We start from the raw sequence: 24,138 nt of genomic DNA on the forward strand, positions 1-24,138 counted from the left end.
GGGAATGTCTGCAAGAATAACCCTGGAGGGCCCTCAGATGCTTAATTTCTGTTTTAAAAAATCTGTTTATTTAGCAGAAGTGACATTATTTTAGAAACAATTAACAGCATAAATTTCTGCTGTCCCTGAGGAAGAACTCTGGATGTTTAAACAAAGAATTGAGGCGTTAAAAAATTCATTGTGGTGTTTATTAGTATAAGGATCCCCGCAGTGAACCTTTGTGAATCCCGAAAGCGAACTATTCAAGAGAATTAGAGTTGGAAAAGGTCATAATTAAGTAATGACTTCTTTTGACCCCAGACACCCAAGCATTTTTGCCCCTTTCTGACCACAGTCCTTGGGTCTTTGAACAAGCCCGTCTTCTTTTGCTTTGAAGCATGAGGGCATTGGAACTACCTGCGGAAGCTTCTTTATCTGTTTGCAACAGATATCACCCTTCCTGTTTTTAAAAGTAGATAATGTCTTGTTTCCTAAATCTTTGATTGTGTACTTGTTCTTCTCTGGGAGGTAGTGAGTCCTATACTCTCATCACATTCCTGCTGTTAGAGGGCTTTGGCTTCTCTTTTACCCAGCCTGGACCTCACATTCTCCAACTTGAAAGTGATGGGCTGGGGCAGCCATACCCTTATTGGTAGGCAAGGACTTTGGTTTACCTGTGCCATGCCGTGGTCATCAGGCACATGCTTCAGGACTGCTGAATGCCATGTAGGGCTTTGTTGCTTATCACTGGGCAATTTTAACAACTTTTTATTGAAGCATAGTAATTCCTACTCCCTGGGCAATTTTTATTCAGCCTTTTGTTCATCTTGCATCAGGTGTGCTGGGGGATAAAGACCCAACACCATTTGAGCCCTCAAGGAGTTTGGCATGGAGAGGAGTCCTCTCCTGTCCCCACCCAGTTGGATCCTGGGATTCCCCCGTACCACAGTGGGGGCCTCTAGAAGCCGAGCCGGCCAGGATCAGTCTCTGTTCTCACAAGGCACAGATGTGCTCTCCCTTTCTTACTTGTAGACCTTTTCTCTTGACATCTCAGTTGGCAAGAATCTGTTTCTCCATTCCCCTATTCCAAGCCTATAACCGTCTTCATTCCCCTATTCCAAACCTTTAACCATCTTCCCAGGCAGAGAGTGTCCTATATACAGAGAACACCAGGGTGAGAAGGCACCATCTGGTGCCAGCATTTGTATGTTACAGACAGGGACACTGAGGTACAGAGAGGCCAGTGACTGGTGGCAGCTCTGGGCCTAGAGCTCAGAGTTACTGAATCCTCCCAGATCCTAGGCCAGAGGTCTTCTCACTCAGCTTCCCTGGCTTTGGGATTTCAACCTGCTCTGCTTCCTCACTGTCCCAGAGAGGGGAGATCACACTAACTTTGAGAGACAGTTTTTGTGCCATGAATCTCCAGTCCTCTGCATCTGGCAGTGGTGAAGTCCTTTGTAAAGGCCGCCTGCAGAGGCCCAGGCGCGGGTGTGTGGACTCCAAGGAGGGCATCCTGAGGCTTACGGAGCTCAGAGTTGTATTTCTTTGATTAATACGTTAGCCTTTTGTTTCCATGATTTGGGCAGAAGTCTTGGGAAGAACACAGCACAGGTGGGCGCTGGCTCTGGGGAAAACTGCCAGGTAGCGGAGTTCATCTCTACCCTACCTGGGGCCCATTTTTGCCTACTCTTTCCCCTCTCTGTGCCTGCATCGTACCCCTGTGCTAACTAATGCCCAGGGCCCCTCTCAGGCTCAGAAGGACGTACCCTTGGCATCTCCTGCCCTGGAGTTCAATGTTCCCCCCACACAGCCCTGCAGCTCAGCCTTCTCACTGCTCTTAAAGATCTGTTGTGGTTTTCAGGATACTTTCTTAGACATCATTTCATCTGATCTTCTCAGGAGTCTCCTGGGGCAGAGAAGTCAGCTGGTATGTTCTCCAATTAAGGAAAGAGGTAACTGAGACTCAGTGAGTTAAGTAGCCCTCAGCTGGGGTTAGGGTGGGATGCATCCAGTTCCCTGACTCCAGACCCCGGGACTGTAGAGCCCCAGGACTCTGAGCATCTCCACCTTCTATCAGTTCCATTCCTTTCTTCTGCCGCTCACTGTGCCATTTGTATTGACAAAGGCTTATCCCTCCACAGAAGCTGGTTAAAGGAGCATATTTTTAGGAGTTTCAGAGACAGGGACTCATATCCAGCACTCTCAGAAAGCAATGGGGCAAACGTCTTCAGGCTGACCTTTCACTTGTTCACATCATACACGTTTCTCCCCCTACATAAGGTCCTCCATTAAGTCAAAGAACCAAGCAGATTCAAAAGGAAATAAATAAGTCATAGGGGCAAAGAGATGAGCAGATAGAAGAGGAATAGGAGAATTGGGGAAAAGACTCAGCCTGCAACATACGCGGATGTACAGACGCTGACACCAATATTAAACCAGGGGCATTAAGAGAAATCAAGTATTTACAGTCCAGGCTAACGCCTTAACTCTTCACTCCCCGTAAAACCCTTATGTGGTCAGGTGCTGTGGCTCATGCCTGTAATCCCAGTGCTTTGGGAGGCCAAGGCAGGAGAATCACTTGAGACCAGGAGTTTAGGAGCAGCCTGGACAACATAGCAAGACCCCATCTCTACCAAAAAAAAAAAAAGATTTTAAATTAGCCAGGTGTGGTGGTGTGTGCCTGTAGCCCAAGCTACTTAGGAGGCTGAGGCAGGAGGATTACTTGAACCCAGAAATTTGAGGCTGCAGGTGAGCTATGATCACACCATAGCACTCCAGCCTGGACAACAGAGTAAAACCTTGTCTCTTAAAACACACAAACAAACAAAAAAACACACCAAAATCCTTATGTATCTGGTATTATAGTTGTCTTTCTTATTTTGCATTTGACACTGAGACACAGAGAAGTTGAGGAGTTTGGGCAGGACACATAGCTAATACATGGTAGAGTCAAGCTTGAGTTCAGGTCTCCTGACCCCTATTTCCACCCCAAACTTCACAATATCGTATGTCTGGGAGGCTTGGAGACTCTTGCATCCCTTTAACTCACCCTAAGGGAGGCTGTGTCACATGTGGAGCCTTCTAGAAAATGACCTCTCTTAATATCATTGTCTCAGGTGCTAATGACAGTTGAAGAGAAATGATTATTTTTCTAACACCATTTCTTTGATTCCTAAATAGAATCTATTTCAAACAGTTTCAAAGCATGAGAGGAGAGCAAAATCTTAAGGGACAGAAGAAGCTTGTAATATGTTGTGTTAGAAATGCATATTTTATTCAGCTTTTTTCTGAGCTGGCTTCAAAAAAAAAAGAGAATCAAATAACTAAGTGCTAAATCTGTTGACTAGGCTTCACAAAAGTTTAGAACTGAAGGCTTCCTTACAGTTTGAAAATTTTACATTTCACATTCCAAAGTTCACTTGGGAAGTGTTAAGCGCGGTGGATAATGTTTCCGCTGCATATGCCAGCAGTATTTTTGAAAGTTTATAAACTGGCCAGGAAGCATTTGCTGCTGAAATTTGGCACGTGGTGCTCCTCCCCACCCAAACCATTTATTTGTTCCAAATTACCTTGCAAACTGCTTGAATGTTGAATTTTAGAGAGAATGGAGAGCCACACAAAATATTTTTATGAATATCCATTGGCCTGTGGCCAAGTCTTCCCGTCTTTTCAAGCGAAGGTGTTTTGGTCTTCCTAAAGAGGAAAGTATGGAGAAGGCGAGTCTGAGGCTCGAGAAAATGAATTGTTGCTCAAACTATGGTTTCTTCTTGATCCTAAATCAACCTGTTCTTATGAAGTGCTCATGGCCTCAGGGGCGGCGTGAGAGCCTAACCCCCCAGGAGGGTGACAAGTGGAATACCTTAAGCCTGTGTATTCTCATATACATGTAGAAATAAGATGACAACATAAAAGGGTCGTTCTGCTATCATTTTTCTGAACTTCTTCACTCAGTCAAGTAATCGTGGCATTGAGTGCTGGAAGGAATCTTGGAGCAGGGCCTGTTGAATGTGCAGGCGGTATTTCTCAGCCAGTGAACCGAGGAACAGTGCCAGGAGAACCTCTGAGGATCACAGAATGGGGTGGGGCCTGGGAACCTTTGCGTAAGCTCTCCAAGTGATTTTACGCTGAGTAAGTAGGACAGCAGGTCCTCTAGTGACTATAGCTCCCCTATTTTTATTTGCATGTCACTTCCTCAAAAATTATTTGGATTCACCTCATTGTCTCCCCAGAGCTACTGCTCTTACCACATTGCTTTGAAAGCCCTCTATTCTGTCATGTCCCACTGTAGTGTTGTTAACCTGTGGTGTGTCACTTTCCCAGTAGGAAGCTCCTAGGAAGCTCCTTGGTGGTCGGGACCTGTTCTCTTCATCATGTGCACAGGGCCCAGTACATGACGACATTCATTAACTATTTGCTGAATGAAAAAATAAATCAGCCGCACAGCCAAGGAAGCTGTTAGTTGATCTGTTGCAATGACAAAGCCGGCTCTAGAGCCCTCAGTCTCCTGGCCCCCTCTGCATTGTGGTTTCTGCATTGCACTGCTGCTCACAGAGACTGATTTAATTGCACAAGCTTTTGGTAGTCTAGTTTACTAGTTTGATTTTTTAACTTCTCTGAATTATGTTTGTGTGATTAAACCATGATGCTATAATCTTCTGATAGGGTGGGCAGATGGCTTGAGCCCAGGAGTTTCTCTACTAAAAATACAAAAAATTAGCTGGCATGGTGATGCATGCCCTGTAGTCCCAGCAACTCGAGAGGCTGAGGTGAGAGGATCACTTGAGCCCAGGAGGTGGAGGTTACAGTGAGCTGAGATCATGCCACTGCACTCCAGCCTTGGTGACAGAGCAAGACCCTGTCTTAAAAAGAAAGAAAAACTGTACACATATAAATTGATAAAACACTCAGTGACATTGCCTGCCATACTCCTTGGCATTCCAGGTTTTCTGCCATTTACTATCAAGGCCACACTTAATGAAGCGTCAAGCCTTGACTAAATGGCATTGAGAGGCATGATTCGTAACCATTTGTATTCCCCAAACTGCTTTTTCCTTCGTGGAAAGAGTAGATCATAAGGAAACTCTCCTTTGCAGGGCACCCTCAGGCAGCCAGTCCCTGTGCTAAGAGCTAACATTCTAGATCTCACTCTGTCTGCACATTGATGGGAGGCCTTCTTAGTCCTGTTTGATGTGGGAGGGAGTTGAGGTCAAAGGGCAAGTGAGAACAGAGGCCGAATTTGAACCCCAGCATTCCAGTAGGCAATGTGTCTTTATTCATTTTCTGATGCTTATAACAGAATACCTGAAACTGGGTAATTTATAAAGATAAGGAATATATTTTTTATGGTTATAGAGGCTGAAAAGTCTAAGGCCAAGAGACTGCATCTGGTGAGGGCCTTCTTGCTGGTGGGGACTCTGTAGAGCCCTGAGTGGGTGCAGGGCATGACATGGTGAGGGAGCTGAGCATGCCAGCTCAGGTCTCTCTTCCTCTTCTGATAAAGCCACCAGTCCCACTCTCGTGATAACCCATGAATCCATGGATGAATTAATCCACTCATGAGGGCAGAGGCTCTTAAAGGCCCCACCTCTCAATACTGCAACATTGGTGATTAAATTTCGATGCGAGTTTTGCAATGGACAGGCATTCAAACCATTGCATTGTGTTAACTTCAGAACTTCTCAAGTGCATACACAGATGATATGATTATAGCTTCTGTCACTGCCACTGTGGAATGTTTTAGTGCTTTTCCTCTCTACCCAGTTCTCAGCAGGTTCAACCCTCTACTCTTGCCCCCTGGTTTGCATTTTGATACCACTTCATGGAGATTTTCTTGGCACCCTAGAGAAAGCCTCCTGGTAGGGACATACCCAGCCCTTGAGACTACATCTTTAAGAGCACTCTGTTGACATTGTCAAAGAATCAACTCCATTGTTGGCCTTTTTCCAGCTGATAATGCATCATTTTTGTTTGCTATGCGGAATTGCTTTCCAAGACCTCAGAAAAGAAACATGAAAGAAGAAAACTCTCAGTAGTCAAGGTTATATGATTGGATTCCCTCCTTACTGGGTCCAGCCTCACACAGCTTCTGTGTGGTGCTCGAGGGTTTTGAGGGTGCCATACCCCAGGCATTGGGTCAGTCCCCCTAGACACACTATCTCTGAGGAGCTAAGGGTCCAGAGCTCTCCCAGAACTGAGCAGGATCAAGTAATCAGAGAAAGGGGTGTTGCAGCCTGGGCAAGGTCAGGACAAGCACCAGGAGGGTGTGCCAGCTATGACTGTGGTACCAGATGACCCTCGGCTGTGCAAGGCTTTAGCTGCATTGCCTGGAAGGTTACCAGGCTCATGGAAGCTTGTTGCTCGTAGAAGATGGTCCCTGTTGGTCCATTACCACCTCTTTCCCCATCTTTATGTGTTTGTCTTACCTGAGGCATATTGTCCAACTTGCCTTTTCCTCTTTTAATGTTTTTCTCTTTGTCCCTCTTCTTCCTTCGTCTCTCCCACTCCTACCCCACAGACTGCAGACTGGGGTGGATACAGACTTTCTGTAGAACCAAAGAATCTTTGTTGGGTTGTGCTTTTTAAAAAATTTATTAACTAAAAATTATTAGCAAAGCTTATTAGCCAAATATAGAAAATATTCTCTCTTCTTAATTAAAAAAATTAGATGAATAGGCCATGTAATTCTTAAAATTTAAGACAAAGTGACTTTGTCTTTCATTGACTTTAATTTTTTGAAAAAGAAAAATTATGGTCACTTATACATTGGAGAAAGTTTGTCATCTTTGATGTAAATGAATGGTTTTAAATACAGGAGGAAAGAAAAGATCTTTGGCCCAGTCATAACACATATAATGCTAGTTTCCATTTTCCTTACTGAGTTTTGTGCTAAAGGATTTCTTTAGGAGTGCCCGTGTTAAGTTTTTGTAAAATCACTATATGGAGCCTTTGTTTATTTAAATCTATAAAAGGTGATTGTTGGACATTTGCCATCTAACTCATGTTTCCATAACATGAGAGCTGGATTCTGACAGTCTTAGTACTGTTGTTAGCTTTTACTTTACAGATACCCTTATGTCCAAAGAGTAAATACATTAAAATTTTTAAAAACCACACACACATGCAGAGAATTGTTTTAATTAAGTACTGAAGACTTTTCTGAGTACTTGTTGTAGAAAATACTCTTCTGTTACTCTCTGTAGTCTCAACATACAGGGTCTCTTGGGGATAATTTCTGAAATTCTTTTTGTAAGGTAACTTTTTTTTTCCTATTTCTTTATAAATTTCTCCACAAAGACACAATTATCTTGAGTCTTCCTAATTCATCATCTGAGTATCCTTTTTTAAAGTTCAACTTAACATCAAATATTGCTCACATGTAAACAGTGATGACAATTTGAGGCCATATAAGCTTGTTTTCTTTTTGAAAAAGAAATTCTAGCTTAAAATTTTATTTTGTACTTGATATTTCAGGTCCTTATCTCATGTCCTTATTAGTAGCTCTACAGTGGTCCAAACCAAAACTGGCCCATCTGGAAATATGAGAAAAATTGGGCATCTTTCTCTCAGGAAAACGTACATGTGCAAAACCCCGCACCCGTTTCAGGGGTTCACAGCTCCTCTGAGCTAACAGGTTAAGATTGCCCTAGGTTATTAATTTTCTCTTCATAAAGCTGAACACTGCTTCTGGGGGTGGAGTGAGGGGAAAGGTAAGGGATTGGGCAACATTCCTGCCGTTTATTCATTAAGAGAAATTTTTTTAAAATAAATACAGTGGTCTAAGTTCCTATTTTATTTTCAAAAGCTGTAGTTTAAGCCTAGACCAAAAATGAAAACGACACCACATGTGCAGTAGTAATAATGGGTCTAAATTTGCAATGTCGTTACTCTCAGAAAGGCTTGCAGAGTTTGGTAAGTGCATGTTGCACCAGGTGCCATGGCTCACACCTATAATCCCAGCAGTTTGGAAGGCCTCAGTGGGAGGATCAGTTGAGCTCAGGAGTTCACGACCAGCTTGGGTAGCATAATGGAACTCCCATCTCAACAAAAAAGTTTTTAAAAATTAGCCAGGTGTAGTAGCATACACCTGAATAGTCCCAGCTACTCAGGAGGCCCAGGCGGGAGGATTGCTTGAGCCAGGAGGTCAAGGCTACAGTGAGCCATGTTTGGGCCACTGCACTCCAGCCTGGGTGACAGAGTGAGACCTGTCTCAAAAAAAATTTTAAATAAAATAAATGCATCTTTCGACACACAAGACATTTAAACTTAGTTTTTATCTGCTTTTAGTGGTTTTTTAAAACTGTCAATGTTGGGAGTAGAAGTTATGGGTCAGTATTCACTTCTCATTTTCAAATAACTTCAGTTGAAAAGTGATTGAGCTGAAAAGTTTTGATGATTGATTTCTTTTTCTTTTTTTTTTTTCTGAGACGGAGTCTCGCTCTGTCGCCCAGGCTGGAGTGCAGTGGCATATCTCAGCTCACTGCAAGCTCCTCCTCCTGGGTTCACGCCATTCTCCTGCCTCAGCCTCCCGAGTAGCTGGGACTATAGCCACCCACCACCACGCCCAGCTAATTTTTTGTATTTTTAGTAGGGACAGAGTTTCACTGTGTTAGCCAGGATGGTCTCCATCTCCTGACCTTGCGGTCCGCCCGCCTCAGCCTCACAAAGTGCTGGGATTACAGGCGTGAGCCACCGCACCCGGCTGATGATTAATTTCTTATACAAACAGATTTGCCTAACTAGTCGGTAAAGCAAATTCACAAGACTGTCCCTGAGTTTTACTAGCCTTGCTTGCTTATTTCCCCAAATCTTAGATTAAAAATATTTGATTATTCACTAGGTCTAGTAGAAAGAAATTTTCTCATTGTCTGAGGTGGATGGAGGAGTTGTTTAGATTTAAAATCAGTTATTGCAAGAGCTCTCCCAACAAGGCCAGGCTTCATGCCTTGCACTATAATTATGTTTAGAAAATCATTTCATGATCAAGGATTAATTCGTGAAGAGGCTTTTGTAGCAAATAAATAAATAAATAAATAAGTAGAGCTTTTATGAATTAGAGGAATTTATGTTAGATTGTTTAGAGCTGTTTTTTGTTAGGTTAAATTTCCACCAAATGTTGATGTCAGTCTGTGTTCTTCACTAACCCTCTCTCCCCATCATTCTCCTTTTTTTCTTTAAGTGAAAATATCTTGACTCCCAACTTTGGGGCCCTCAGCCATGGGCATTCCCTAGTTTCCAAACAAACACAGTACCCATCCCTCATTCCACCCCCACCTCCAGAAAACAGTTCTGTTTGGTTTATAGGGAGGAAATGGTTATTACGGAATTAGGTATGCTAGTTATTGAATACTTGGAATTATATTGTTTGCTTTTAAAATTACCTTAAGGAAATAACTTCACTGTCTGCTTCTAATAATGTTTAGTCGTTTATTTGGTAAGTAATTAAAGCACTGTCACTCTCCTGCCCTAGTCTTCAGGTGATAATCTAGACATAGAGGGTGTGAGCCAACAAGTTGCTGTTAGAGTTAACTTGTTCCCTAACCCATCTTGTGAATATCAATGCTAACAACAGTGTCTTGTGTTTTTTTTTTCTTTTCTTTTCTTTTTATTTAAATCAATGTGCTTTTTTCCTATGTGAATAATTATATGTCTAGAAACAGCCATGGAGTGATTTTGCTGTTCTGAATGGGGGAAAGATTAATAGTGACATTTGGAAGGCAAGTATATTGTCAGATCTTAGATCATTTAATATTTTATCCTTTCTGCATGGCTGTGGCTGTATATTTTTCTTCTTCGTGAATATCATGCATTCTGCAGGGACACAGTGATCGGGCTTCTTGCTAGGGGCATTCAGCTCACACTCCTGTTGCCTTTTTTTGGTGTCTCCCATTGTGAATGCCCCAGGTTCCCCGTTGTTTTGTAAGAACAGGCGTTTGCACCAGTCAGCATTCAACAGTCCTTGCATGCCTTTCTCTGCCTAAGCTCACATACACTCTCTGCCTCTTGCTGGGAAGACTTCTCTCCCGTTTGATATTTGAGGCAATGAATGGACTCCTCCCCCATTGTACATTAACAAAGTTCTGTTTTCCTCTAGGATTTGCATGCAGCCACTGTTAACCCGGACCCCAGTTTAAAAGAGTTTGAAGGAGCAACCCTACGCTATGCATCTTTGAAACTCAGGTAGGACGTTAGAAGGACTGACCTGCTGTCAGTGTATAGCTTTGTGCAGACAGTTTGTAACAGAATTCTGAGTCCACTTTTCTGTTTTTCTGTCTAGAAATGCCCCACACCCTGACGATGATGATTCTTGTAGTATCAACAGTGACCCAGAAGCCAAGGTTTGTAAGAGACTTGCTTTCAGCCACCAGGTTATATTCTTAGATCCAAATAATGACTTTAGATAATGGCCCAGTTTTTACAAACCATCAACCCGGAGCCATTTAATAAGTAATTATCCCTCAATTCTCTTTCTTTCCTAATCTCCCTGACACTTGAAGAAAATCCCTAGGGTAAGTTAGGTTTGGGGGCATTTCTAGAACCATCAAGACTCTGCCTATATCTCACTACATCAGCTCTTTACACAATGTAATAAGTTACAATTATTGTTCAAATGGGTGGGCTTCAGAAGTCTTTAAAGATACACCAGGCTCTGTCTTGCAGAGCAATGGGAGAGGAGGCTAAACAGGTAGGGTATGAGACCCCTCCCACCTCCCTCCACCAGAGCAGCCTCATATCGTTGCCATTCCTGTCATAAACACAGATTGGAGAATTAGGTTTTATGATGGAAAACTGGGGACAGTGGGGGCAAACTTGTGTCCATTTTGTTTCTGGACTTCTGGTAGGGTGCTAACAGAGCCAGCTTTCCGGGCATGTGGCCAGTGCAGGTGCACAGGCCCCACAATGAGAAGGCCCCTGTGCGTGGGGATGAATGCTTCAAGGTTGCTGTCAAGAAATTCTTAATCTTTGAATTTGTATCTTATAAGTCAAGTCCAACGGAACATCCATGAGAGGACTGGGCTTTGGATTACACACAGTCCTGCCACCTCCCAGTGTCCATGGGCGATTCTCAGCTTCTGGCCCCCTGGCATCCCAGGCACTGCCAGACCTCCCTATCTCGCTCCCTACGTAGAGATTCCTGCTGCCCTCTACCGTGAAAGAGACATGGGTGTGAGCATGGGAGGGTTGGGGTCAAGTGCACACTCCCTGGGTATCTTGGGATGGAGCATGGTGGTGACCAACCCAGTCTGGGCTGGCAACACTGCTGTGTGTTCCGCAGGCAACTCAGTGGGGGTGAGCCTTTTGCCTACCTGCAGTCCAGGCACTTAGCATGTTCCAGCACTGATGTTGCCATACATTTATGGGCCACCCATCTGTTGTGGGTTGAGATTGTGGGCCCATAGGAAGAAATTCCTGGCTTGATTTCCCTGGCCCTGGTCAGTGCATGGTGCAGCTGCCCAGCAGCTGATGGGAGCAGGGACCCAGAAGCTGATGGTCTGTGTGCGTGTACCAAGATATGGACAGGGCCCTGAGTGTTTGTAAGGGTTTGCACTTACTCTACAAGTATCCCCATGCCTGAGGGATTGTGACATTAAATAGCAATTAAAAAACACACTAACGGCCAGATGCGGTGCCTCACGCCTGTAATCCCAGCACTTTGGGAGGCTGAGGCAGGCGGATCAACTGAGGTCAGGAGTTCAAGCCCAGACTGGCTAACATGGCGAAACCCTGTCTCTACTAAAAATATAAAAATTAGCCGGGCATGTTGGCATGTGCCTGTAGTCCCAGCTACTCAGGAGGCTGAGGCAGGAGAATCACTTGAACCCAGGAGGCAGAGGTTGCAGTGAGCCGAGATCACACCACTGCACTCCAGCCTGGGTGACAGAGCGAGTCTCTATCTCAAAACAAAACAAAACAAAACATCTTAACAAGCCAAGAGAAAGTATACGGAAGAAAGGAAAAACCTTTGTTTTAATAGTTTTTATAGCATCTTCCCCCTGCTTTTTGAAGAGGGGCTGGGGCTTGCATTTTCATTTCGCATATTTCATTTTCATTTACAAGTTATGCACCTGAACTTCTGGTGCTAACAACTATGGAATTCCACCTTGTCTACTTCAGCACCTTCCCCTCCCGTCCCCTTCACCCTCCTGTGCCATGGAAGGAGAAGGAATCTTCCCAGATTCTTTTTTATTTGTTCTGAATCCCAAAGCAGATCTGTGTCTACAAATAACATTGCAAATAGGTTTTCTTAGCAGTTAAGAGGGGAACACCATACAGGTTCAAAACCTTGACTCCTTTGCCAGAAACTGCCATATTGCCAGTTGGTTCTGTAAGTATCTTAGGGCTCCCAGTAAAATCTCTGCTGCTTCTAGTCAAGTCAGCTTTGTTCTAAGCATAGCCAGTAAGATGATGGTCACTGTAGAGCCTGCTTTCTGAGCAAGTCCTTGGGCTGCTCCTAACATGCTGGTCTCTAAAGATGAATTTTATAAAGGAACGCGGGTTGTGAACAACTTGCTTTGCTACTTGGTGTTTTACAAGTTGTATCAGCAAAAGCTGGAAGAGGAGCAGTGAGTATCTCTGTCCACCACCAAGGGCTGGGGCAGTGAGATATGTGGAGCCAGGGTGTGAAATTGACAAGGGGAAAAGCATGGAATGGAGATGGAATTGGTAATAGGAATAGGAGGACTGGTTCAATTAAACCCAAGTCAGTGGATTGGGCTTTCTCTCTTTTCTCCTTACGGCTGTATTGCTTACTGGATTCTTTATCCGCTACCTTTTTATTGCCAGCATGTCTATTTCAATGCCTGTTATGAGTCTGTTCATGTTAATAAGGAAGCTCAGCTTTGTCATAAGTTCCTAAAGCTGTGCTTAGTTCTAAACAACAACAAAAAATATGTACATTGTATTGTTTATCTGTGTCTTACTTTGTTCCATAAAAGATGTGAGGAGACCTTTAAGAACAAACAGTTTAAAAAAAAAAAAAGGCACAGAAAATGTCAGAGAATAATCAGTGTATCAGTCTGGGCTGGAACAATATAGACAGTAAGGAAAGATCAGCCTGGGAAGAACGAAAAACCCACAGCTTTTCAGATCACAGGATTTGCACAGCTACTAACATGAATTTGCAGGTGGGGTTTTCTGTGTGTGCCTCTTGGTGATTATTTAACTTGAGGATTCCTAGCATGAGTGGAATGAATGCCTAGAAGGGCTCATCAGAATCTTAAAAGGACTTTTGCAAGCCGGTACAGTGGCTTACGCCTCTAAGCTCAGCACTAAGAGCCCAGGAGTTTGAGACCAGCTGGGCAATATAGCGAGAACTTGTTGCTACCAAAAATAAAAAGAAAATTAGCCGGGTGTGTGGCCCGTGCCTGTGGTCCCAGCTACCTGGGAGGCTGAAGTGGGAGGATCGCTTGAGCCTGGGAGGTAAAGGCTGCAGTGAGCCATAATTGTGGTACCGCCCTCCATGACAAGTCCATGAGTTCAGAGCTGACTTTAATGAAGACACATTGGAGGAGCTTCCGTCCCCCATGGGAGTCATTCCTGCCTGTTTTGTGTTGCCTGGGGGCCAGAGCCAGCACCTCAGAGGGAGAAGTGGCAAGACCTAGGCTTTCTGGATGTTCCAGCACCTTTGTAGAGTAAGTTATTCACTTTAGATGACCCTTTACATTCTTTCAGTCCACCAAGAACCAGGGAACCGAGTGGCCTCCTCCCCACCAAAAATCCTGACTTTAACAATAATATTTAATATACTATGGAATTCTAAATGTAGTCTGTGTGATTACTCAAAAAGTTTTTATAGAAAATATCTTCCTTACTCCCTACTTAAAACTTACATGCTGAAAAAACTAAAAATTATTTTTAGACTGTCAGGATGGGGACACTTCCAAATCCTCTTCAGCTACTACTCTGAATCTGGGCGTCTTAATCAGTTGTTCAGTGAAACCTCTAAATAGCAATGGCAACACAAAATCACCATACACACACGCATATGCACACACACACGTGTGCGCACACACGCGTACGCACGCGCACACACACACATGCATACGCGCACACACACACATGCATACGCACACATGCGTGCGCACACACACACACTTCCCCAAAGAAACAGTCTTTTTCTAACTCTGAAAATGTTTTTTGAACCTACCAAAATTTTTATACAGTCAAGTTTTTGTACTTGATAACCATGTATGTGTGTTTGTATATAATTCTGAGTTCCCTGTTTAACTTTTTATTTTGAAATAATTAGAGGTTTGTAGAAAAGTTGGAAATATTGAGTTCTCGTAGACCCTTTCACCTAGCTTTCCCTAGTATTAACTTCTTCATAATCATGGTACATCGGTCAAAACTAAGACATTAATATTGATATCATTTGCTATAAACTTTATTCACATTTTCTCATTTTTTCCACTAATATCCTTTATCTGTTCCAGGACCCAGCCTAGGGTACTATGTTGCATGTAGTGAGCTCTTGAAAAATTATTTCACATGCTCCTCCCTGTAGCCCTTGGCTTGGTTAATTAATAGCACCATAATGTGTCTAGGCACCTGCATCCATAGGAGCAGTTTTTCCCCACTACAGAGCAGAGCAACAACTTCATAAAAATAGATGACTGTTTTTTCGTTTAAATTATTGTTTTGGTGTAGGTTGCTAAAACTGGTATTACTGGGGCAAAGGCTATCAGTTTTATTGCTTCTGTCACTTATTGCAAAATTACTTTCCAGAAAGCCTGTAGCAGCGCATAATCCCATCAGTAATATCCCTAGAGTACTCCTCTTTGTCCACATCCCAGTTCACTCTAGGCTTTGTCATTTGTGTCATTTGTATTTATTCGTCCTAGTTTATTACGTGTGAGCTACTAACCCTTAATTTTAAAATTTCCCCTTATTGGCCGGGTGTGGTGGCTCATGCCTGTAATCCCAGCACTTTGGGAGGCTAAGGTGGGCAGATCACAAGGTCAGGAGATCGAGACCATCCTGGCTAACACAGTGAAACCCCGTCTCTACTAAAAATACAAAAAATTAGCTGGGCATGGTGGTGGGCGCCTGTAGTCCCAGCCACGAGGAAGGCTGAGGCAGGAGAATGGCATGAACCCGGGAAGCGGAGCTTGCAGTGAGCTGAGATCGCGCCACTGCACTCCAAGAGCCTGGACAACAGAGCGAGACTCCGTCTCAAAAAAAAGAAAAAATTTCCCCTTATTAAATTATCATAGACACAGGACATTTCCTATGAAACTGTTTCTGTCCATTCCTGGCTATTTTTTTCTTTTATTTTTCTATGCATTTTAAAAGTAAGATTTTTATTCAGAAATAATTTTAGATTTATAGCAAAGTTGCAAAGATAGTACAGAGTTCTCATAGCCCCTTCTCCAGATCGCCATCATGTTGTATCCCTACAGAATCGTAGTACATTTGTCAAAACAAAGAAATTAACATTGATTCAAAAGTATTAATAAACACTGTATTCTGATTTTTACCAGTTTTTCTTCTAATGCCCTTTTCTGTTCCAGGATCTAATCTAGAATGCCATATTCCATTTTAGTCTCTATGCATATGGTCATTCATTCATTCGTTCATTTATTTATTTTGAGATGGAAGCTCCCTCCATCGTCCAGGCTGGAGTGCAGTGGTGCGATCTCGGCTCACTGCAACTTCCACCTTCTGGGTTCAAGCAACTCTCCTGCCCCTGCCTCCCGAGTAGCTGGGATTACAGGTGTGCACTACCACACCCAGCTAATTTTTTTTAGTAGAGACAGGATTTCACCATGTTGGCCAGGCTGACCTCGAATTTCTGATCTCAAGTGATCCACCTGCCTGGGCCTCTCAAAAGTGCTGGGATTACAGGCGTAAGCCACCACACCCGGCCACATTTTTAAAAATTGTTTATTTTTGAGACGGACTCTCGCTCTTCTTGCCCAGGCTGGAGTGCAGTGGTGCAATCTCAGCTCACTGCAACCTCCGCCTCCTAGTTCAAGTGATTCTCCTGCCTCAGCCTCCCAAGTAGCTGGGATTACGGGCATGCACCACCACGCCCAGCTGATGTTTTTTTTGTTTTGTTTTGTTTCTCTTTAGTAGAGACAGGATTTCATCATGTTGGTCATGCTGGTCTTGAACTCCTGACCTCAGTCGATCCCCCCTGCCTCGGCCTCCCAAAGTGCTGGGATTACAGGCATGAGCCACTGCGCCCAGTCCCCTATCCATTTTTAACTTCAGAACTATCTGCTTTTGTAATCTTACACATTTTCTTCAGTCAGTTCTTTTTCTATTTGATGCCACTTTTCCATGGAAAATGTTTTAAAACTTTCTATATCCAAGGCTTTTGTAGATGATCGCCCCTCACAGGCATTTGTTAAGAAGACGACTCCTTGGCATGTTTTAGGCGGCCAGGTAGCTTGCACTTCTCAATTCCCATCACCCGCTGTGCTCATCCTAGTTTAATATCTTAGATTCGGAATTTAGCCCTTTTCCCGTGGCACATGGCTGACCAAATTCTTGATTAACATTCAAAAGCCAGTTACAACCAAATTGTAGAAAACTATAAGAAAATAGCTTTGAAAACTATATGCTGTTTTGTCAGAGTTCTTTTCTGTCCTTTGTGTAACTCCGCTCAGACTTCTGTAAGGGAGATGTTCTGCCACCTGGTGGACAATATTGAAAATTACATCTTTAAAGAAGAGGGGCTGGGCGGGGTGGCTCATGCTTTAAGTAATCCCAGCACCTAGGGAGGCTGAGGCAGGCGGATCTCTTGAGCCCAGGAGTTCGAGACCAGCCTGGGCAACATGGTGAAGCCCTGTCTCTACAAAAAAAATGAAAATATTAGCCTAACGTGGTGGCATGCGCCTGTAGTCCCAGCTACTCGGGAGGCTGAAGTAGGAAGATCACCTGAGCCCAAAGAGGTTGAGGCTACAGTGAGCCATGATCGGCCATTGCACTTCAGCCTGGGTGACATAGTGAGACCCTGTCTCGAAGAAAAAGGGGGCAACATTTCATCTGGAATTAGAATTTCTTTTGCTTAGAAGAGTACCATTAGAGCCGATCTAATGGGCCTTTATTTTAGAGGTGAAAAAAAAATGAGTCATAGAGTTATTTGTGATAACAACTAGTTCTTGGTAAAAATGGCGTTTGAAGATGGGTCTTCTGAGCCTCCAACTGCTCCATCCTGCTGTCTCTGTCTCAGTGTATAACAAATCATTTTCAATATATTTGTGAGGAGAGGTTTTTGGTACTGTTTTTAGAACCTTGTTCTTTGAAACACATAATTAAGGAAACGGGTAAGGAAGATTGTGCTGCCCCAGATATTATATTCTCTGGGTTTCAGTGTCCTCATCTTTCAAATGAATGTGTCATCAAATGATAAGTCATTTCAGGTTCTGAGAAAATTTCAGATTTCAAATGAAATGTGGTAGCCCTCATCTGTGGCATCTGGAGATGAAATAGTCTATCTGTATTTAAGTCTAGAGAAGGAAAGAGAGAGTGCCATGAACCAGGGCTGGCTCTTCTTTCCTGAACACACTCTGCATAGGTGCCCTCCCCTCTGCCAGGCACTTAACCTGCAATTTTCCTGCAAAAACAGGCATTATAGTTATGTTTCCATATTGTAGATAAGAAACTGATGCTTATAAGACATCAATTATTTATCACACATCTAGTAACTGTGATGGAACAGGGACTCAAACACAGATGCATTTGACTCCAAAGGCCGGGGAAGTGTCACGCCCACCTGTTCCCAGTTATTGCTTCTCTCAGCTTTAAGATTTTGGGGCCAGGCTTGGCGGATCACCTGAGGTCAGGAGTTCGAGACCAGCCTGGCCAACATGGCGAAACTCTGTACCTACTAAAGATACAAAAATTAACTGGGCTTGGTGGCACATGCCTGTAATCCCAGCTGCTCGGGAGGCTGAGGCAGGAGAATTGCTTGACCCCGGGAGGCAGAGGTTGCAGTGAACCTAGATCGTGCCACTGCGCTCCAGCCTGGGCAACAGAGCAAGACCCCATCTCAAAAGAAAAAACATTTTGGCAACCTGGGTATTTGGGGTTGGAGTAGCAGGGGTGTTCAAGGTGGGAATGTGTGAGGGAACTGGAAGGTCAGTGCTTGACGACAAACTCCTTCTCACCCTCATCCAGACTTGTGGTCCAATCTTTTGTGGTGCTTTTCACATGTTACTGAACCTGTGGACAAATTCTGATTCATTTGCTCTGGAGTGGGACACGAAATCGCATTTCTGTTAAGTTTGCAGGTGATACTGATACTGCCAGTCTACAAACAACACGGAGTAATAACACTATACAGTTGGAAACCTGATAAAAATAAGGCACCAATTTTGTGCAGCTTCTGCAGGGGAGTACACATAGTCTTTCTATGCAGTATCTTCTAGTTCTGTTATGGCCATTTGCAACCAATTTGCAGCTGCTCAGGAACTTTTTTTATTGGCACTGGATTTTGTGGAAGCTTCGTGTGCCTCCTTACTCTTCTGTTATAACTTGCCTCAGATGGAGAGGAAGAGGAAGGAGATGAAACAAACCATTGGGTAGTAGGTTTGACGGAGCTTTCTGAACTGAATGGTGAATGGACATGAGATTCTAATATTCATCTGTGAGCTTTATTTATCTGTGCCCTCTCTTGGTTCCTATTAGCATAGATTTTCATGAAGTAATTATATTAGCAGCTACTGACTAGCACTAATAGATAAGCAGGAAGTAGTAGGGAAGTACCTTTTCTCATTCAGATTTATTTCTGGTCTGTGTAGCAAATTCATTATCATTACTTAGCATTTATATGGGATTTTACAGCTGCATGTAGTTCTTATAATTGATTTTTATTCATGTGGTACAGGTTTCTTCTTTCAGAAATCCTGATCTGTGTGGGAAGTTTGGGTTTGATTTGCATTGTTGATTCATTCATTGAGTCAGAGACGTTTATTGAATGCTAAGTGTGAAAGGAGCATACATACTTAATGTATGGTGTGGTTAAGAGCGTGGACTCTGGACCAAGACTGCCCGGTTTAAAGCCAGGCTCTGCTGCTTACTAGCTGGATGACCCTCGGCAAGTTACCTAACCCCTCTGTGCCTCAGTTTCCTCATCTGCAAAATGAGGGTAATGATGGAGCCTACCTCATATGGCTGTTATAAACATTGAAATGACATATTATAAACACTATAAATACACATGTAAAGGGCTTGGAACAGTCCTTAGCATATAATAAGCATTATGCACTGGCCATTATACTCTTCCTACTACAAGAAGGAATGGATATGGCCCCTGCCTTCAAGCAATGGAGAAGAAACAAGCAAATTCAATGCACTGTGCCAGGAGCTGAGCTCCTGAGTCATAAATGGGGGTTGTTCCGGGGCCATATTCCATGGCTGGGTGAAAGGGGTGGCTTGGATGGTTTCCCAGGAGACAATACCTAAGGAAATAAGTATATATGAATTGTCACTGGAGTTAGTAATTCTCTCTCCCCCCACCACCATTCTTTTCAAAAAATGTAAGTGCGGAAGCTTTGAAAATGATTTGATATGTAAATTTGTGTTCATTTTCAGCAAATGCTTTTAGGATACAGATCTGTTAAGATGAGGTCCATCTGTATTTGCCCAATACTGTGGATAACATTGTTTCTGTTATCTGTTCCTGTGTACTATGTAGCAAACTGCACCAAAACTTAGTAGCTTAAAACAATCATTTATTTTGCTCAGGATTTAGTGGGTTCCAGAGTCTGGGGAGGGTTTGGCAGTGCAGTTCCTGCCTGATCCACATGGGGGCGGCTGGAGCTGGAGGATCCTCTTCGAAGATGGCTACTTCTCCAACCTGCTTCCTGGCTCAGTGCTCCTCCTCACGCCCTCCAGGGCCTCTCCATGTGGCTTGGTCTTCTCATGGGGTGGTCTCTGGGTAGGCAGTTGTAATTCTTACCTGGTGTCCAGCTTCCAAGAAGCAGGAAGGTGAAGCCACCAGGTGAGGAAAGGCTCTTCTTGGCAATGGCGCCACGTCACTTCCACTGTATTCTGTTGTTCAGAGTCGTCGCAGTCCAGATTCAAGGACTGGAGAAACAGACACCACCTCTTGATGAGACAGTGGCAAGTTCACGTTAGAAGGAACACATAGGATGGGAGGTTTTAATGCAGCCATCTTTGGGTGGTGCAATCTGCTAAACATGTCATTCCCACGTTTCAGTCATTCAAAATTAGTGCCTTCAGTACAGGGCAGAAAATAGCAACATGGTTGAATCTTGAAACCAAGGTCCAGAGCCAGCGTTGGATATATCAAGTCCTGGCCGAATGAGATTCAGCCTCTCATGCATGGCTTTTAGGTTGGTATTCACAAAGAGAAAATAAGGATCATCTCATTCCAGCCTTAGGAAAAGCAGAAGGCGCAGAGAAGCAAAGTAACCTGCCCAAGCATGCATAGCTGATCGTGGCAGAGCAGGACCCAAAGCCAGGCTCCGTGACCCTTATCCAGCCTGCTTTTCCACTGAGTGGTGCAGACACTCACTCCCATTGGCCTTGGCTGCTCATTTTGCCTCCTACCCCAGAGTACAGCTTTTGTGTTTCTAAAACTGTTTTCCTCTGTTTATTTGCCAACATGGCCAAGCGTATAATGCCGTGTTCCTGGCAGAAGCACGGCTTCCTTTCCCTTATTAACTTCTGGTCACTAAGCTTGCCTGAATGAGCGGTCGAGGAATTGGCAGCCATATGTGAGTCCCCGAGTTTTGAAGGGTGCTGTCGAAAAAAGATGCATTGTTGTCTAACTCTTGGCAGCTGCGCCCTCTGAGGGGCAGATGCCTGGAAAAACTAATGAAGGAAAGGCAGACTTCCCTCTTCCCCTGAAGGAATCAGGTAGGAAACAGGTGAGGAAATGGGCACCAGCCAGCAGCAGTGGCAACAGCCACCATCCTGATGGTGCCAGAGCAGCAGGTGTGTGAATCTGGCCTGTTGGGTTCTTGGCACAGAATTTTGGGCCATGAATAATCACAGAACTGAACAGCCTCAGGCAGGAGTGGCCACGGGACATCCATTCAGCAGGTCTGGGTGCTCCAGGAAGGACCAGCTGGTTGAGACCTGGGGGTCCTGAAGCTGGCATTCCAAGGCCATCTGGAAAAGAGCCAGCACGTCTCAGAACTCATTCTATCAGGCTTGCTGCCTAAGAGCTTAATGCCAGATACTGGTATTTAGATAGTGATGAAAACATTTCTGCTTTATTTGCAGTTTAAAAATTGATGGAGAACTGATGGTTTTTCCTACAGAACAATTAGATTAATTCAGATGCTGGCCAGGCGCAGTGACTCATGCCTATAATCCCAGCACTTTGGGAGGCCGAGGGGGGTGGATCCTTTGAGCTCAGGAGTTCAAGACCAGCCTGGCCAACATAATGAGACCCCATCTCTTAAAAATAAAAAATAAAAAATTAGCTGGATATGGTAGAACACACCTGTAGTCCCAGCTACTTGGGAGGCTGAGATGGGAAGATTGCTTGAGCCTGGAGGCAGAGGTTGCAGAGAGCCGAGATTGTGCCACTGCACTCCAGCCTGGACCACAGAGCCAGATCCTATCTCAAAAAATAAGTAAATAAATAATTCAGTTGCCAAGCCATTTCTAGCTAAGTCACAATACTTTGTCACTTCTAGGATTCCTATTTAAAATCTCATCCAAGTGTGAGGCCCTATAGCGAAGTCACAAAGATCAAGGTCTAAGTTCTCCCTCTGCTTCTGACTCTAGTACTTATAAGAAAATCATTTCAGTAGTCAGCCTTTCACATTTTCAGACTCTAAACTGACACCAAGAGTGGCAGCTCTCAACAGCAGTCTGCAGCAGATTCATCTGTTCACTCAGCATGTGTGTATTCAATGGCTAGTACATACATAGGATGGTAGGAGATCAGTCAGACTGGGGAAGGAAACAAAATAATGCAGCAGAGACAATGCTAATATCATTTAAGAATGACAATTACAGTGCTGCTGGAATTGAAGAAGTAGCTTGCAACTGCACTGCAAGTTGGATTTTTGTTGCTTCACGTTGAAGCAGTTCAGTTGGATGAGTTTGCTAAGCCCTAACACATAAATAATTTAACTTAGCTTTAGGAGACCCTCAGACTAAAGATCGCTTCATGAAAAGTGTACTTAGCTGTTAGATCTACACATTCGTATCCCAGATCTCTAGCCAGACATGCTTAGTTCCCCCTCTGGTGTTGGCACCAATAGGATATGTGTCCCTTTTGATCCATGATAGTCTCATTTTCTCAGCAGACATGCTGCTCAGGAAGGGGCAGACAGGTCTCCACTGGGGCCCACTTTCCTGCTCCAGCCACGTTACCAATGGTCAGATTGAACTGCAAGTGACCCTTGTCTCTAGCAAAGCTGGAAAATGGACCCGCGTAAATGACACATGGAACCCAGAGCCAAAAGCTTGTGATTTCTCAAAAAGTGCTTCTCCTGAGAGCCATGATTTTTTCAGAGTTACAAGCTCAGATGAGATCGCAACCTAGAGCATATTTTTAGGAAGTACTTAGTTTTTTCTCCTCTTCACCAATGCAGTGGGCCAGTGTCACTAAATAAATAAAGCAAAATCCTACATCAAGCTCATCTCTTCTCTTCAGATATTCTTATGCATCTTGCTGTGTTTTGGTTGAGAGCTAGAAACAATGGAATGAATGGGCATCCAGTGTCAACCTTCATCATTTGACAGGAGTAGAGGATGGGTGGAGAAGGGAATGAACATTTCTCCAGGTCCAGCCATGTGCTGGCCACTCTCCATGCATCTCTCTGATTCTCAGCACCACCATGCAGGGGAGGTGAAGTTATTATTCTCATTGTACAAATGAAGAAACTTGGATTCCGAGAACCTAATGTATTATGTGGGTGAACTGAAATTTGAACCCAAGGAGGCAGGCTCTAAAGCCTATGTTCTTCCCCATGATACAATAATGATTATGTTAGCCGACATTCATTGAGCGTTTAGCATGTATGGGCACAAATACACAAAGGTGCTGTGAGGCCATTATGGACAAGTTCAGTTTTCTGTCTTTCAGTTTTATCCCCACTTCTGGAAATGCTGCCACAAGCCTCACAGTGCTCTGTTCTCCCACAAGCCTTGTGAGGGTCTCTTATTTTTAGTCGAGGGAGCCAAGGCACAGAGGGTCTGATGGCTTGATCACAGTTCCACAGTTAGTAAATGGCAGAGCTGAGATTTGAACCCAGGCAGTCTGGTTCTGGAGCCCAAGCTTTTCATTGCTGAGCTACCCTTCCTCTTAGTGTAGGTCAGCCTGTCCCTGGCCTTGTTTTTTGTTTTTGAGATGGAGTTTTGCTGTTTTTGCCCAGGCTGGAGTGCAATGGCATGATCTTGGCTCACAGCAACCTCCGCCTCCCTGGTTCAAGTGATTTTCCTGCCTCAGCCTCCTTCCTTCCTCAGCCTCCTAAGTAGCTGGGATTACAGGCGCCTGCCACCACGTCCGGCTAATTTTATATTTTTAGTAGAGATGAGGTTTCACCATGTTTGCCAGGCTGGTCTTGAACCACTGCCCTCAGGTGATCCACCCACCTGAGCCTCCCAAAGTGCTGGGATTACAGGCGTGAGCCACCATGCCCAGCCCGGCTCTGCCCTTTAAAGCCTGCATTTGGTTTGGTCCCCTGATTCCCTGTGGGGTTGTTGTGGTGGGAGTTCTGTTCCATAAGCTCAGTTTCACCTAAGGACATGTACCTGTTTTAAAGATGGAGAGGTAAGAGAAAATATAGTTTTGTATGTGTGTGTGGTTTGTGTTTGGGTTTGTTACTAGTCTGTTCTTATGCTGCTAATAAAGACATACACGAGACTAGGTAATTTATAAAGATAAAGAGGTTTAATGGACTCACTGTTCCACATGGCTGGGGAGACCTCACAATGATGGCAGAAGGCGAAAGGCACATCATACATGGCTGCAGGAAAGCGAGAATGTGTGTGCAGGGGAACTTCCGTTTATAAAACCATCCGATCTGGTGAAACTTATTCACTATCATGAGAACAGCACGGGAAAGACTCGCCCACATGATTCAATTACCTCCCACCGGGTCCCTCCCATGACATGTGGGAATTATGGGAGCTATAATTCAAGATGAGATTTGGTTGGGGACACAGCCAAACCATATTAATGACATACCCAAGCAGTTGGCTCCCAGTGAATGACAAAAGAGAAAAAAA

The 24,138-nt window shown here is 44.0% G+C and overlaps 1 protein-coding gene across 18 annotated transcripts in view; it reads left to right on the forward strand.

Moving 5' to 3' along the window:
* APBB2 (amyloid beta precursor protein binding family B member 2) overlaps window positions 1-24,138 on the forward strand; it is a 402,192-nt gene that overhangs the window by 268,997 nt on the left and 109,057 nt on the right. For 13 of the 18 annotated variants that reach the window (XM_031664637.1, XM_031664627.1, XM_031664630.1 and 10 more), the window contains 3 exons: window positions 9,630-9,692; window positions 10,070-10,155; window positions 10,253-10,313. In XM_031664637.1, coding sequence (XP_031520497.1) covers window positions 9,630-9,692; window positions 10,070-10,155; window positions 10,253-10,313 — 210 coding nt within the window. The remainder of the gene's footprint in view (window positions 1-9,629; window positions 9,693-10,069; window positions 10,156-10,252; window positions 10,314-24,138) is intronic. The other 5 variants (XM_031664635.1, XM_031664631.1, XM_031664632.1 and 2 more) reach the window with 1 other exon arrangement.

This window comes from Papio anubis, chromosome 3, assembly GCF_008728515.1.
Source record: "Papio anubis isolate 15944 chromosome 3, Panubis1.0, whole genome shotgun sequence".
In the NCBI taxonomy this organism is placed as follows: domain Eukaryota; kingdom Metazoa; phylum Chordata; class Mammalia; order Primates; family Cercopithecidae; genus Papio; species Papio anubis.